This window comes from Hirundo rustica, chromosome 5 (assembly GCF_015227805.2).
Source record: "Hirundo rustica isolate bHirRus1 chromosome 5, bHirRus1.pri.v3, whole genome shotgun sequence".
In the NCBI taxonomy this organism is placed as follows: domain Eukaryota; kingdom Metazoa; phylum Chordata; class Aves; order Passeriformes; family Hirundinidae; genus Hirundo; species Hirundo rustica.
This window is the reverse complement of record NC_053454.1, coordinates 62,265,538-62,280,323: the sequence shown is the minus strand read 5'-3', so window position 1 is coordinate 62,280,323 and position 14,786 is coordinate 62,265,538. Positions and strand designations below refer to the sequence as shown.

Here is a 14,786-nt window from a genome sequence, read left to right as displayed (position 1 = left end):
CTTTCCGGCGGGCCGTTGCCGCGGTAACGAGGCGTTGGGTCGGGAACCGCGCCTTTCGCGACAGGCGGGGCGTGGCCGCGCTTTCCGGCGGGCCGTTGCCGCGGTAACGAGGCGTTGGGTCGGGAACCGCCGCCGTGCGCGGTGCCTCCGTCCCGGAGCTGTCCCTGCGTCCCGGCCCGCTCCCTGCCGCGGGGCCCGGGCCCTCCCGCCGCGGCCATGGACAAGTACCAAGTGCTGGGGCTGGTGGGGGAAGGCAGCTACGGCGTGGTGACCAAGTGCAGGAACAGGGAGAACGGGCAGGTCGTGGCCGTCAAGAAGTTCCTGGAGGGCGACAACGACGCTGCGGTGAGGAAAATCGCCCTGAGGGAAATCAAACTGCTCAAGGTGAGGCCGGCGGGAGCGTCGTTTTAGCACCTTCGCGCTTAAATCTGAAGAGTTTCGTGTTTAAATTCGCGGCTCCTCCTTCAGCCCCTCGCTGGGGCTCGTCAGCCCCCGTCACTCTTTACGAAGTGTCACCCACGAAATCCGGGCCAAAAGAGACTCGCCTGGGCCCTGCTTGAATTTCCACGTGCGGCCGAGCCGTGCTAGATGGATCGAACCTTTGGTGCTGCAGCCTTGCCGAGCTGCTTTCCCCTTCGCCTGAGTGCCGTGCTGGATCCACCTGCTGTGAATCCCGGCTTGGAAGAGTCTGGCGCATTCCGCAGGGAATGGCAGGCGGTCTCTGTTGCCTCCTGGTGGCGGCTGTCCCCCTGTCCCAAATGCCTGTCCTTCGCTGCTGTGAATTTGCTGAATATAGAAGGAACGCTGACCTTCTAAAGCCTGCGGGTGGATGGTGACCTGGGGGTGTGACGCTAAACGGGCTGGGGGCTGCCGCTGTCACCTCAGACGGGAAAATGCTTCTAGGGAAGTTTTCCTTTATTTTCTTTTATTCATGGCCCCTTCCTGGCAGGCATGAGGCTGGAGGAGGACTCCTGTGGGATTCCATGTTTCCCCCATGTGCAGCCCCCAGGCGGGATCCAGCTGGCACCATGTCCTTTGCTGTTGGAGTGTGGGATTTCCCTGGTGTCAGTATTGTGGTGAAAGGTGGAATGGATTCAAACTGAAAGAGTGTAGGTTTTCATTTGATATTAAGAAAAAACGATTCCCTGTGAGGGTGGTGAGGCACTGGCTCAGGTTGTCCAGAGAATCTTCCCGTGTCCCACAGGAATGCTTATCCTATGTGCAATGCTTGTCTCCCTGTGCATGGGCAGGTGTGGGAGTTTTAAACACTGGGACACAGATGATGTGCTTGGTGAAAATAAGAAGGAAAATCGAATTACACTCGGAATGCATCCTGTGATGTGGGGTATTCCAGAGGTGGGAATACTGGCAAACCTGTGTCCTGTCCTCTTGTCTGCTGTGAGTGTCTCTTCCTGAATCTGCCAGCTTACAGTTCCTGTGCCCTGAAGGGAAAGAAGGAGAAAAAAAAAAAAAAAAAAAAGTGGTATTTGCCATTATTGCAAGAGCTACAGAATTAGAGTTAATAGAAATGTATGTGCTGGAGCTTGAGACACAGCCAGCAGCTCCAAGCCTTATCCCCTCAAACCCTTTTAAAGTGGATCTGTGTGAGCCTGGATTGTACCTGCTCCATTGGCCAGGCTCACCGAGTTACTGAGTTACTGAGCACCACCCAGGTGTGTTGGGAATTAACTGGTTTTTCTGGGTGAACGGAATCTTAGCAAGGGGAACGTTTCCATATACAGCTCAGGGAGGGTGGCCTCTCACAGGGGAAATAAATACCTGGAGGTTTAGTCTCTTCGTAGTTCCTTCCCTTGTTCCCTGTGAATCTTTGGTTTTAAATTTTTTTTTTTCTCTCAAGTTTGGGCAGAAATTTAATTGTGTCTGAAAACAGTAAAACCTCTTCAGGTCTCCTGTGTGGGGAATAAATCATTCTGGAGAAAAGAGCTTTTTCTCTTATTGATTATCCTTTAATAATGCTTCTCTTGTCAGACCTTCTAAGAAGTCTGTGCAGACACAGATGCAGGTTGGCTGGCACTGCCTCGGCACTGGCAGAGTTTCCCCTACAATTCCCTGTGCTCTGCAGTCCTTTTGCATCTTCCAGGGTCACACCCCTGGGCTCTGGTGCTGCCTCCAGGCAGCCTCTGGTGATGTTTCCCTGCCAGGCTCCAGCTAATAAATAACTGTTCCCTGTAGCGTGGCCTTTTCTGTTGGTGTGTGATAAATGTGTAAGAAATTGGATTCTTGTCTGCTGGGAGCATGATGACAAAATAACTAGAAAACATGGCTGCTTTTTCTTCCTCTTTTTATTCAAGTTGGGGTTTTTGGTACTGTCCCAGACGGGCTGCAGTTTAAAAAAATTACCTGCAAAAATTTTTTTTTAAAAAATTTCCCTTCGTAGTTTGACCTAGGTAAGTGTTTTCCCTCACTAAAGATCCCCTGTTTTGTGACAGCAACTCAGGCACGAGAATCTGGTGAACCTGCTGGATGTGTGCAAAAGGAAGAAGCGGTGGTATCTGGTGTTTGAATTTGTGGATCACACGGTGCTCGATGACCTCAAGGCTTCTCCCAGTGGACTGGACTACGACACGGTTCGGAAATACTTGTTTCAGATTATGAGAGGAATTGCCTTTTGTCACAGCCATAATGTAAGTATATGCAAGAAATCAGCTCTGCAGCTAAAAATCAATAGATACATATTAGAATAGAAGCATGTATTTTTGTATTTATATATATTTGAACTTCGAGAAATAGAGCTTTGTCTGAAAAGGAAAAGAGGTACATAAAATAAATGTGTCTGAAATTAGAGGTTCTGTGTTTGCCTGTAATTTTCTACTTGGATATGAGAAAGCTACACTTGTTGCTGAGCCAGTCAGTTTGCTATGTACAAACGGGGAATTTGCCCTGACTTGCTTTTCTCTGTGCAGATAATCCATCGGGATATTAAGCCAGAAAACATACTGGTTTCCCAGTCAGGAGTCGTGAAACTCTGCGACTTTGGATTTGCCCGGCCCTTGGCAGCTTCCGGGGAAGTTTACACGGACTACGTGGCGACCCGCTGGTACAGAGCCCCGGAGCTGCTGGTGGGGGATAGCAAATATGGCAAGTGAGTCTGGCCTGGGAAGGGCTGTGGGCGCCGTGGAGGGGCTGCTCCAGCTGCTGCCTCAGCCTTTGGAGGAATGAAGCTGTGCTGAGCTGGCGTGGCGGTGGTTTTTCTCCCCAGGCCTGTGGACGTGTGGGCTATTGGCTCCCTGATAACAGAAATGCTTACAGGAGACCCCCTTTTCCCTGGAGACTCAGACATTGACCAGCTCTTCCATATCACCAAGTGCCTGGGTAAGAAGAGCCCCTCGGGTTCCTGGTGCTTGCTCAGGAATGAAGGGCTCAGATTTGTTCTGCTGGGTGGGAAGATCACAATCCAGAGTGGAGCCCTTACTGTAGTGCTGATCCAGCATTTCAGCCTCTCAAATCTTTCGCTGTCCTGTATTTTTCCATGTGGTTGCTTTGTTTTCATGATTCCAGGTAACTTAATTCCAAGACAACAGGAGTTATTCTACAAAAACCCCCTCTTTGCTGGCATGAAGTTGCCTGAGGTGAAGGAGCTGGAATCCCTGGAGAAACGCTATCCCAAGCTCCCTCCTGCCGCGCTGGACTTAGCTAAGGTAATTAACTGATTGTTTTCTGTGAACGTTTCTCTGTTTTGCTGTCCATCACCTCCTGCAGCTGAGCACAGGGCTGTTAAAGTGCCTTTCTCTCAGCTCCCCATGCAGTGAGCAGTTGCCTGGGTTGGCAGCCTGCTGAGGGCTGTAAGGGACCAGAGCTCCAGTCCAGGGCAGTGGGGGCACTCAGCCCTGCAGGGCCAAAGGGGTCACTGCATATCCTGCAGAGATCGTTCACTCAGATGTGCCAAAGCCTTGGTTTAATTCCTGGTATGCTCTACCTCCTCCATTCACCTTGCTTTGACAGGAGTGTTTGCAGATTGACCCAGACAAGAGACCGTCCTGCGCCGAACTCCTGCAGGGCGATTTCTTCAACAAGGATGGCTTTGCTGAAAGGTAAAAGCTCCTTTCCTGCTCACTGCAGGCTCAGGTTAAAAAGAAGTGAAGCAGTTGTGCTTGACAACTGCAGTGGGTTTGCAGAGCTGACAGCTGCTGAATGTCTGAGTTTGTTTTGGCTTGACCTTCTTGGAAACAGGAGAACAGTTGGAAGGGAACACGTTGCAGTGGCACATTTACCTTGTGACATTAATTCATCAGTGGCACACCATATTGGGTAGAACAGTCTTACACTGTATTCACTCTCTGCATCTGCACCAAACTGGGATGCAAACATCTTTATTGCTGTATTGTGAAAAATGTCTGCTGAAGATCTTATTTAGTTTAATGTATACATTACGTTTGGCCTCTCATTAGTTAAAAGGCAGTTTGTTTGACTACTTAAAAGGCTATCGGAGCCTTGGCTTAACAACTGATGATGATATTAAGATAAACAGAAACCCTTTTATTAATTTTTTTTCCTTTCTCCTTATATGGAATGTAGATTTACTCAGGAGCTTAAACAAAAGATCCAGAAAGATGCCAGAGACCATCGGTTCCAAAAAAATCCTAAAATCTGTAAAAGGGACAAAGATGATGTTTTAGAAGAAAGAACAATCAGCGTCCAGGTTGGTCCATCTGTGTTTTCCAAACCGGGGGGGGGGTTTGTTTTTTTGGGTTTTTTTCCCCCCTTGTGTTTTAAAATCATTGTTTGTAACATAGTGCAGCAATTTAAATCCCTAGGAAATAGCTTGGGCATGTGCAGCAGGTGGCTCTTTGGCCAGTCCCTTGCAGGTGAACCACACAGTGGTGCAAGTTCCTGGCAATGCAGAGCTGGAGGAGGAATCACTTGGGAAGCATAAGTCATGCTTTATGCTGCTGTTAAGCTGTTTTAAAGCTCTGTCTCCAAAATTAAAAAATTTCCTTTCAACTGGCTACCAAAGACGGTTCAGAGTGACTTCGAGGTGACATTGAGATGAGTTTCTATTTAATGTCTTCAGAAGAGACACAGGATACAGCTGTTTTTCCTCCATAATTTCTGATCCCAGTCTCAAGTGACTTATTTACAGAGAGTGCTGGAACCCTGACAAGTTTTCTCCTGTTAGATGGAAAGCAGAGATTTTTCTAACAAAACCATTTCCATCTCCATCTCCATTAGATTCTTGAAGAATCATGTACGTGTAGGCTTCTTTTTTTTCCCTGCTTGCACTGCTCTAGACTGCTTTTTTAACATGACTATAAGGAAAGATGATGTTTATCTCCCAAATACAGGATTTCAGCATGGCCCCAAGGGGCCAAGATGGAAAGCTGATAAAGACCAAGCCCTGTAAAGCTGATGCAGAGAAAGCAGATCCATCCTCCAAGCTGGGCTTCCTCTACGACAGCGCAATCAACCCATTTAAATTCAGCCCTCAGACCAACCTGAAAGATTCCAGCAGCAGCTTGGACTACGCCAAGAACCTGGGCACATTTATCCCTCCCATCTGCCAGAACTTCTCTCCTACGTTTGGGATGGGTTCCGGGCCTGGGGGCCTTAATTGCAGGTATGGGGGCAGAGCTTGTATCCATCATTCCTGTGATCTCCTGGGAGGTGCAGGGTCACCATGTGGGAACGTGAGACCTGGGGTTTGGGATACCTTGCATTTGTTGCTTTATATTCGCTGTGTCACCCCAACTAATACCAACTTTGGGGCGTTTTTGGTTTCAGATTCGATGAAAAGAGTAAAAAATACTTGAACCCGTTGCTGAAGGCACGGAAGCCTTCTCCAGTGGGCCGTTGCAGTGTCAGCTTGACACCGGTGAGTCGTCCGTCTGCCTGTCCCCCTTGGCCAAGCAGAAACAAATTCAACTGTGTGTTGTGTTCTCAGGAACTCCACCAGATCCATCTTCCACCATAACTCCCCACTGGAAATACTGCTTTTGTTACCCCTTCTTTCCTGCAGATTTTTCTTTTGTTACCCCTTGCTAGTAGTTCTTACATAAAATATATTTTATGTCAGAAAACAATTTTAAATGAGGGGAGCAGCCCAGCACAGGATATCTGTGAGATTTGGAATTTGGAATGTATCCAAATGGTCTCCTGCCTGGCCAGGAAAGAGAGACTATGTGTGCTGTGCTACTGAAGCAGAACTGATGGTGTGGATTTAATACGGCCAATGCCTTACTTAGTTATGTCATAAATGCATTAAAAATTGATAAGGAAAAACACGTGAAATGGAAAGTTTTCCTCTGCTCTCACTACCTAGGCATGATTATTACCCTGCCAGCCAGGAGCATATGCCTTTTTCCAGATAACTAATCCTGGCCATTCTCCAAGTGCTGTATTTTATCTCTCTGAAAGCAGCCTCATTTGGATGATTGTTTTTATTTTCATGTTGCTTTTCCATTGCTTATGTATAAATAGCACTTGAGCAGGTTGAATTCCTTCACACACATCAGAATCTTTTGTCTCACTCTTGTACAAATTCCAACTACATCAAAACACTGCTGTGTTACGGCTGTCTCTAAGCTTGAAAATAGCTTCATTTTTTTCTATATTTTCATGAGCTGTTCCTTATGCCCTTAATTACAGGTTACTTATGAAAAACCCATCCTTCAGGCAAGTAAGAAAAAATGGGAATTCCCCAAGACAGATGTGCATTTGCCAGGACTAAATCATCTCCCCGAGCTGAGAGGAGTGGAAGGTAGGAACTTTGAGGTCCTCTAAATAAAACCTGGGTACCAAACAAACGTCAGGAAGCGGTGTGTCAGCTCTCACTCCCTTAACATGGCATGCCTCGGTTGTGTTTTGCAGCTCGGCATCCCAGATTTCTGAAAAGGGAAACCAGAACGTTTACAGAGTCCCAAGTCCCCTCCCTCGCTGCTATTGACCCTCATAACTCAAGTCTGGCTTCACAGCAGGTATCAAGGCAATAAAGTTGTTTGTGCTGCTCTGCATTTGTTTGGCTTGTGACTTTCTCAACAGCATGGCCCATGGAATTCCAGTTTGACTCCTAAAGGAGCAGAATTTGCCTTGGGATCGCAAGTCTTACACTGGGGGAGCATTTTGGAAGCCCGATTTGACCAAAGAACAGATTTGGTTTAAGTTAGGTGTTGGCATTGCATGTGTCTTTAGAAGGCCGCTTCTGATTGTCTTCTCTGTTTATGCTACGCTTGGAAATTGATCCTGTCTCTTTCTTTCCCAATTTACAGCTGTCAGGGACCTTGATGCCGGATGCATCAGAAGCCAACTTCTCCAGGGTCGAGCACTAGCCCTGGGGAGATGGTCACACCTGCCTGTGAAAGGTGGGTTCACCTCTGCTGTGTAGCCTTCTGGTGGCTTCCAAATGGATGGTTTCATGAACACTTACCTAGGGATGGGAAGTGCAATAGGAAAATTCTTCTATACTTGCCGTTCTTGGTCAGGACATGCAGCTATGACAGACTCCTCACTGAGGGCAGTACACAGCTTGCTGTGCCCAGTAAATCATTTTCCTGAGCTGAGGTGCTGGGCGTTGGGGTTGGAAGTGAAGCAGCTCACAAACTTGAGGGGGGCGTTGAGCAAGTTGGTAGAACAAAAAAACCGGGGAGGCTGACTGCCTGCATGCGAGGAGGGAGAGAACAACTCGAGTTTTCTGATCTGTGAGACGCAGAGGTGTAAGTGCACAGCTTCAGCAAGGTAAGGATGCATAACAAATCAAAATAAAGGAAGCCTTTCAGCAGGGAGCACCTCTGTGTTTTGTGAGTCTGTCCAGAGTCATTCTCCTTTTCTCCTCTTGATGCAGGTGACTGAACATTGGGAACAATCCATCTGAGTTTCCAGGGGCTAAAGCTGCCAGGTCTCGGCAGGGGAGAGGAGGATCCCTTACCCCTGTTGGTGCAGCAGGCTGCCACGGAAGCAGCTTGGGTCCAGGCTGAGGACAAAGTTTGCACTGCCATTGCTGCTGGATTTCTTGCATGCAAAAAGACCCTGGAACGTAGACTTTCTGGCTTAGGGCCAGGTCTCGTCTGAGAAGAGTAGTGGTGTGTGACAATGGCAGCAGCAGCTTTGGAGGACTCGGAAGGAAGCTGGGCTTGCTTTTATCCAGCTGCTGCCCACGTGAGGGGTTTCTTTTTCAATGAATAGTGACGAAAGCAGCTGCCAAAATTCTCATATTTTGGGGGGCTGCCTGATGTGGATTGAAAAGCACCTTTGCCTTGACAGTGAAGAAGACATTTGTGCAAGAAGTACAATATTTAATGTGCAAATCTGCAGCTGTTCCTTTGAAACCCTTGCTAATGCACTTGTCACTTTGTTTTAGGTTCCTTTTCCCTTCACATTTTTGACCCCATGTTTGGGCAGTTTTCTTGGGGGTGTTTACCTGGGTATGTTGTCTGGCTGTTGTTGATGGTGAAGGAAGGAATATCCCTGTGGAATGCTGTGATGCAGGTGACAGCGGAATGTCTCAGAAACTCAAGTTATCATTCCTTTAGATCCCTTAAGAGAATGGGACAGTAGAACTCCATGGTTCAGAAACAATTTTTGCTTATTTGCCCTTGGTTTGTCTGTGGTCAGTTTTGGGCTGTCCCTGTGTTGCTCATGACTGTTTTCCATCACCTGTCACAACTCCCATGGTGTCATTAACTTTGGAACTCATTTTTCCACAAAACACAGCCTTTCCCATCAATAGGTCATGACAGAATATGGTCTGAACTCGTTGTATTTAGGGATTTGTCTCTATGCTGTGTCTTGACATGTACATTTCATTTGTGAATAAAAGGATCTTCCAATTCCAGGCTTGACTGTCCCCATAGTGGGTGCTCCACTTGGCCACAGCAGTCAGTCTGGTAGCCATGGGCAAATGCAGGGGTGAAAAGGTTTGGGGAGGCAAGAGTGGAGGTTTCTGGGGGAAAGTTTGGTGCGTGGGGGGAGAGAAAGAAAGGTTTATGGGGAAGGTTTTACATGGGAAGAGAGTGGCCAGCAGGTTCAGGATGGTGATCCTCTACTTGGCCCAAGTGAAGCCACATCTGGAGTGTTCTGCTCTGGGCTCCACAGGCCAAGAAAGAGAAGGAGCTTCTGGAGAGGGTCCAGCAGAGGCCAAAGATGGTGAGGGGTCTGGATCATCTCTCTCAGGAGGGGAGACTGTGGGAGCTGGGCCTGCTCAGTCTAGAGAGAAGAAGACAGCAGGAATCTCATCAATCCATGCAAGTATCTCCAAGGTGGATGTCAAGAGTATTCCACCAGGTGCCTGAGAGCTTTGTCCAAGCACTTCTTGAGCTCTGTCAAGATTGGTGCTGCGACCGCTGCCCTGGAGAGCCTGTTCAGTGCCCGACTGTCACCGTGAAACACAAATCACACGAAGACAAGAGATTTCTGCAGAGGTTCTTCTGATCCAGCTTCCAGCTGAAAGGGTGGAGAGAAGACACCCCTTTGTTTATTCTTTTACTTTTATACATTTGTGGGTCTAGCAGAAGATTGGCTTTTTGGGGTTTCCACCCCTCAGCCTTAGTGGCCAGACGAATTGTCAGTTACAATTGTTTTCAGGTTAGAAATATGGAAACAAAGGACAAAGAATGAAAAACAAAGGATTTGTTTATATTACTTCTGTGGGAAAGGTAGAAGAACTGCTCTAATATTCTACAGTAACTAAAAGATCTAACTCCATTTATGAAAATCAAAAGGCTAATAAAAAACTCAGAAAAACCAGGGTAACACCCGACCACCCTCCGGGTGAAAAAATTTTCCTAATATCCGACCTAACCCTCCCTGGCGCAGCTCCAGCCGTTCCCTCGGGTCCTATCACTGTCACCAGAGAGCCGAAATCGCTGCTGCCCCTCCACTTCCCGTCGGGAGGAAGTTGTGTACAGCGGTGTTTCCTCCAGAACTTCTTTCCATGGAGGTGGCAGAGCACCGGCACGGGCTCCCGCAGGCAGCGGTCACAGCACCAAGCCTGAGAGAGCCCAAGGGGCATTTGGACAAGGCGCCAGGCACCTGGTGGGATCGGTGTGGGGTGTCCTGTGCAGGGCCAGGAGCTGGACTGGATGGTCCTTTACGGGTCCCTTCCAGCTCGGTGTATTCTGTCATTCGTCGCGGAGTCTCCCTCGCTGGAGGCGTTCCCAGCCATGGACGCGCCCCTGGATCCCCTGCTCTGGGTCCCTGCTTCGACAGGGAGCTTGGACTGGGCGCTCTCCTGAGCTCCCCTCCCACTCGAACCAGGCTTCAGTGAGAAGGGGAACACGAACGTTCAAGGCGGGGTGGGGCGGAAGCTATTTTGAAAACTCCAACTCCTCCGGAACCGGCTGTGAGGAAGCGGAAGGGCGGGAGCGGGGCCAGGTGGAGGCGGCGGCGGCCATGGCCACGGCCGGGGGCTCGCAGGGGCGAGAGCAGGGATGCGAGCAGGGACGAGAGCAGGGATGCGAGCAGGGACGAGAGCAGGGACGCGAGCAGGGACGCGAGCAGGGACGCGAGCAGGGATGCGAGCACTACCGGCGGGGCTGCCGGCTGCGGGTGGGTGAGCGGGGCGCGGCCGTGCCGTGGCAGGGGTGCCCGCCGATCCGTGCCCCGATCCAGGCCGTGTCCTTCCGTTCCCAGGCGCCGTGCTGCGGGAAGCTGTACCCGTGCCGGCTGTGCCACGACGGCGCCGAGCAGCACCAGCTGGACCGGTTCCGGGTGTCCGAGGTGCAGTGCAGCCGCTGCCGCCTCCTGCAGAAGGTGGGGCCGGGGAGGTCGCGGGAGGGCTCCGTTTGGTAGGGATCATCCGTCCCAGCCCCTGCTCCAGCCGGATTATCGGGGTTATGGCCTGATTTTGTGTCGGGGGAGGTTTGGGTTGGATAGCAGGAAGAGGTTCTTCCCCCGGGGGGTGGCGAGGCACTGGAACGGGCTCCCCGGGGGAGTGGCCGCGGCCCCGGTCCTGGCGGAGGGCGAGAGGCATGTGGACAGTGCTCTCAGGCACCCGGTGGGATGCTTGGAGCCGTCGTGTGCGAGGAACCTCGTGGGTCCCTTTCCGAGTCTGGATGTTCTGTGATCACAAGAGCGTATGGTGCAGGGTTGTGTCCAGGCGGTTCTGGAATATCTCCATTGAGGGAGACTCCACAGCCTCTCTGGGCAGCCTGCTCCAGAGCACGGGAAGCAAGTTTTCTCTCCTGTTAAGGTGGAGCTGCCTGTGTATCAGCTCCTGCCCGTTGCCTTTTGGCCTGTCTCTGGGCACCACGGAGCAGAGGCTGATTCCATCCTCTCGGCACCTTCCTCGTCCCTCCAGAGATTGATTAGGTCCCTTCAGCCGTCCCTTATCACCCCTGACTGGGCCCAGCTCCCTCAGCCTGTCCTCATAAGAGAGATGCTCCAGATGTGTGGATAGCTTCCTGGCTCTCAGGCCTTGCTCCAGGAGCTCCATGCCGCTCTTGGAGCCTGGACCTGGATGCAGCACTCGGGATGTTCCTGTCCCCTCAGGCCCAGCAGCGCTGTGAGGGCTGTGACAGCCTCTTTGGGGAGTACTACTGCGACATCTGCCACCTGTTTGACCGTGACAAGAAGCAGTACCACTGCCAGGAGTGCGGCATCTGCAGGTGCGTGCGGGCGGCGGGCCCGGCTCCGCGGGGACCGGCCCTGCCCTGACACCTCTCTCCGCAGGATTGGCCCCAAGGAGGATTTCTTCCACTGCTCCAAGTGTAATTTGTGCCTGAGCCTGAGTCTCCAAGGAAAGCACAAGGTGAGGAGACACCGCTTACCTCCATATCTGAAAAAGTAATAGCTTGAACATGAAGCTGGATGCGTCTCAGCCCCGTCTGAGGCCACAGGAACAGGGAGAGCTGTGGGTTCTCCTTCTCTAAATTAACCTAACAGCGGCACAGATGCCACTAATTGACGACATGGGAAATTTTATGCAGCGGAACTTTACAATACAGAAAAACACAGAAAACTGTGCAGCAAAGTAACTTTTTCTTCTCTTCTTCCATTTGCAAAGTGTATTGAAAATGTCTCCAGGCAGGACTGTCCGATATGTTTGGAGGTGAGCAGCTTCTTTTCATCTCCTGGATGACTGTGTTGGCCCTATTTTTGGCTGTGTCTGACTTAATTTTCTTGTCTTATGTCTTATATTTGCCTCCGAACAGGATATTCACACCTCCCGTGTTGGAGCCCATGTTCTGCCGTGTGGTCACCTTCTTCATAGGTAAAGCAGACACCCGAGAAAGGGAAATATCTGCTGCCTGGTGTTGGGTGTTTGTTCAGCAGCATTCAGTCTGTTACGGCTGATTTCCGTAATTCAGCTGCTTACAGCTGTTTTCTGAGGGACCTGCATTGTGGGGACAGTCTGTTTCACCAGGAAATATTTTCTTTAGGGGGGTTGTCTTCCTTCTCAATCAGTTTTGACAGGGTGAAGCTCTCCTGTCACTTGGCCTAGGGATGTTTTTAATATCTGCCTTGGGGATACCTACGTGGCTATTCCCTTTGTGCAGCCCAGGTGTGTTACCTGTCGGTAACTCTGTTCTTCTTACTGACCTGTGTTTCCTTTTCAGAACGTGTTACAACGAAATGCTGAAGGAGTAAGTATTTCCAAACTTCTTTCCTCTCGATATTGTCCTAGTCCAAACATTTTGCTTCAAGAGGTAAAAACCACGATGCCGATTCTGTACCAACTAACTTCAAGACAGCTCCCTAAAGGGGTAACTTGAAGGGATAAAGGGCATTTAATTTCCAGTTCTGCTTGCAAGAGCTTGCTGTTTCGTGGTGTTTGTTTGCCTGGTACAGTATGGATCTTGTCCCTACGAATGGTCTTGTTTCATGGCCTCGCTTCATCGTCTGATTTAGGTGTTTTCCTCCCCTCTTTCTGCCAGAGGCTACAGGTGTCCTTTGTGCATGCACTCGGCGTTGGACATGACCAGGTACTGGCGCCAGCTGGACGACGAAGTGGCACAGACTCCCATGCCCACGGAGTACCAGAACATGATGGTGGAGGTAAGAGGTCGGCCTCGCACCCTTGCCTGGTTTTCATGGAGCTGTGCCTCGGAGTCACTGGCAGTAGAGGGCACCAGGGACGTGTGCTGGATCAGAAGTCAGACCAAGGGGTGGGGAACGATGAGGAGGAGTCACGTGTGCGCTTCGGGAGTTCATCATCCCTGTTTACGTACCCACGCTGCTGGTGCTGCAGCCTCTCTCTCCCTTCTCTGTGTGCGCGCAGATCCTTTGCAACGACTGCAGCGCCCGCTCCACGGTGCAGTTCCACCTCCTGGGCATGAAGTGCCAGAGCTGTGAGTCGTACAACACGGCGCAGGACGGGCGGTGCCGGCTGTCCTTGGAGGAGCAGTGACCGGGATACGCGCGGCGTTCGGCCGGCCGGGGAGCGCCGCGCCGCGGGAGAGACTGTTTTACAAACAAAGCAGCTCTTGTCAATAAAAAAATCCGGTTTTCCGAGTTCAAGGAGCCCTTTGCTGTGTCAGGGAGGAGGCAGATGAGAAGAGCGGTACGAGGAGATGTGACGAGCAGCTGCTGCAGCAGCAGGAGGAGTCCTGGGGCAGCTGAAGGGGACGGCAGGTGGAGGTGGAGCTCCCGGGAAAATGGGTCGCTTTGAGAGGCCTTTTCGGCCGGCACCGGCATCCGCAGGGCCGTGTGCGAGGACGTGGTGTTCCCCGGGAGCGAGGTGTGCGGCGGGGCCCCGGAGCCAGCGCCGCACAGGCACAGCGGGCGGGACCGGCGTCCTTGCTTTCCTTCGCGCGCCGTCACCCGCGCGTACAGAGTTCCCTCTGCGCGAGGGAATTGCCCGCCTGCTGGGACGAACAGCCGGAAGATCCAGGTGCAAAGCCCCCCTTTTTCCCCTGGACGCCCATCCTGACTCGCTGCCGTCCCCTCCTCAGATTCCTTTGCCAGCCACAGCCGCTTTTTTCCCCGTTTCTCCCTCATTTTGCGCCGTTCCCTGGCAAAGGCCGAGGTGCTGGAGGGTTTTAGACACGTACGTAGCTCAGTGTTGCTGGTTGAGTACCTGAGGTTACTCATGTACTTCACATCAGGCTGAGGCTGAGATGTTCACTGAAATAGCAGCAGTCCAGAGGCGCTCCAGAGGTGCAGGGACCAATTCTCGGTGTTTTTGGCATTTGTTAATGGTAGAACTTTGCTGGGGAGAGAGAATGGGGGGAGCGAACCCTTTAAATGCCCTTTAAAAAAAAAACAACCTGACCCCACCCTTCTTCGTGTAACATCCTGCCTGAGGTGTTTTGCAGTCTTTAAAAATTGCAGAAAGTTCTTGGTTTCTGTGAATTTCACATGCAGATATTTTACAGTAATTAGATGTAAAAAAGAGTCGGTTACTCTTCAGATTAGAACTACTCGTTTTTAACTTGTTCTGAGCTTTTAACTTGTAAAATGAGCTTTTCTTAATCCAACAGTGCCCCTTTCTGTATGGAATATTTAGGATTTGGCTGATAGCTATTGTAGCTTGCCTTGACTGGGGTATCTTCTTCTGGAGCACTTTTCTCACCACTATAAATAAATGTAAAATATGGCCTCTATTAAAATAAACAAATGACACTCTGCATGATGTGCTCTTCTCTCACGCACGTACTCACTGGAAATTCCCGGCTGAGTTTAAACCATGATTCAGTGCTGAAAAATGGGTGGATGTGGGGAAGTGTGAGGCCTGAGACACTGTTAGGAAAAGAAGTGCTTTATTTTTTACAAGCTCCTGTTTTCTTATTTCTGTTGTGTGGTACAAGCAAGACTCCCTGCTGCTTTGGTTGGCTCCTGGTGACTCCAGCTCCTTCCCTGGATGGAGACCTGCTCCCAGGTAAGCCTGAAAGTGCCAG

The 14,786-nt window shown here is 50.6% G+C and overlaps 2 protein-coding genes across 2 annotated transcripts; both read left to right on the top strand.

Moving 5' to 3' along the window:
* The first annotated feature begins 100 nt into the window (after nt 1–100).
* CDKL2 (cyclin dependent kinase like 2) lies at nt 101–8,786 on the top strand. Its single transcript, XM_040065380.2, has 13 exons — nt 101–384; nt 2,451–2,645; nt 2,925–3,103; nt 3,221–3,333; nt 3,520–3,659; nt 3,964–4,052; nt 4,537–4,660; nt 5,304–5,575; nt 5,740–5,830; nt 6,604–6,715; nt 6,826–6,932; nt 7,224–7,316; nt 7,796–8,786. Exons 1-12 carry the CDS (start codon nt 217–219, stop codon nt 7,281–7,283), a joined length of 1,650 nt encoding a protein of 549 aa, XP_039921314.1. The 5' UTR covers nt 101–216; the 3' UTR covers nt 7,284–7,316; nt 7,796–8,786.
* A 1,543-nt stretch (nt 8,787–10,329) lies between these two features.
* RCHY1 (ring finger and CHY zinc finger domain containing 1) lies at nt 10,330–14,518 on the top strand. The gene is made up of 9 exons (XM_040065745.2): nt 10,330–10,497; nt 10,582–10,701; nt 11,440–11,555; nt 11,620–11,698; nt 11,954–11,998; nt 12,102–12,160; nt 12,507–12,533; nt 12,825–12,945; nt 13,169–14,518. The coding sequence occupies exons 1-9, from the start codon at nt 10,342–10,344 to the stop codon at nt 13,295–13,297; spliced, it is 852 nt and encodes a 283-aa protein (XP_039921679.1). The 5' UTR covers nt 10,330–10,341; the 3' UTR covers nt 13,298–14,518.
* Nucleotides 14,519–14,786: the final 268 nt, after the last annotated feature.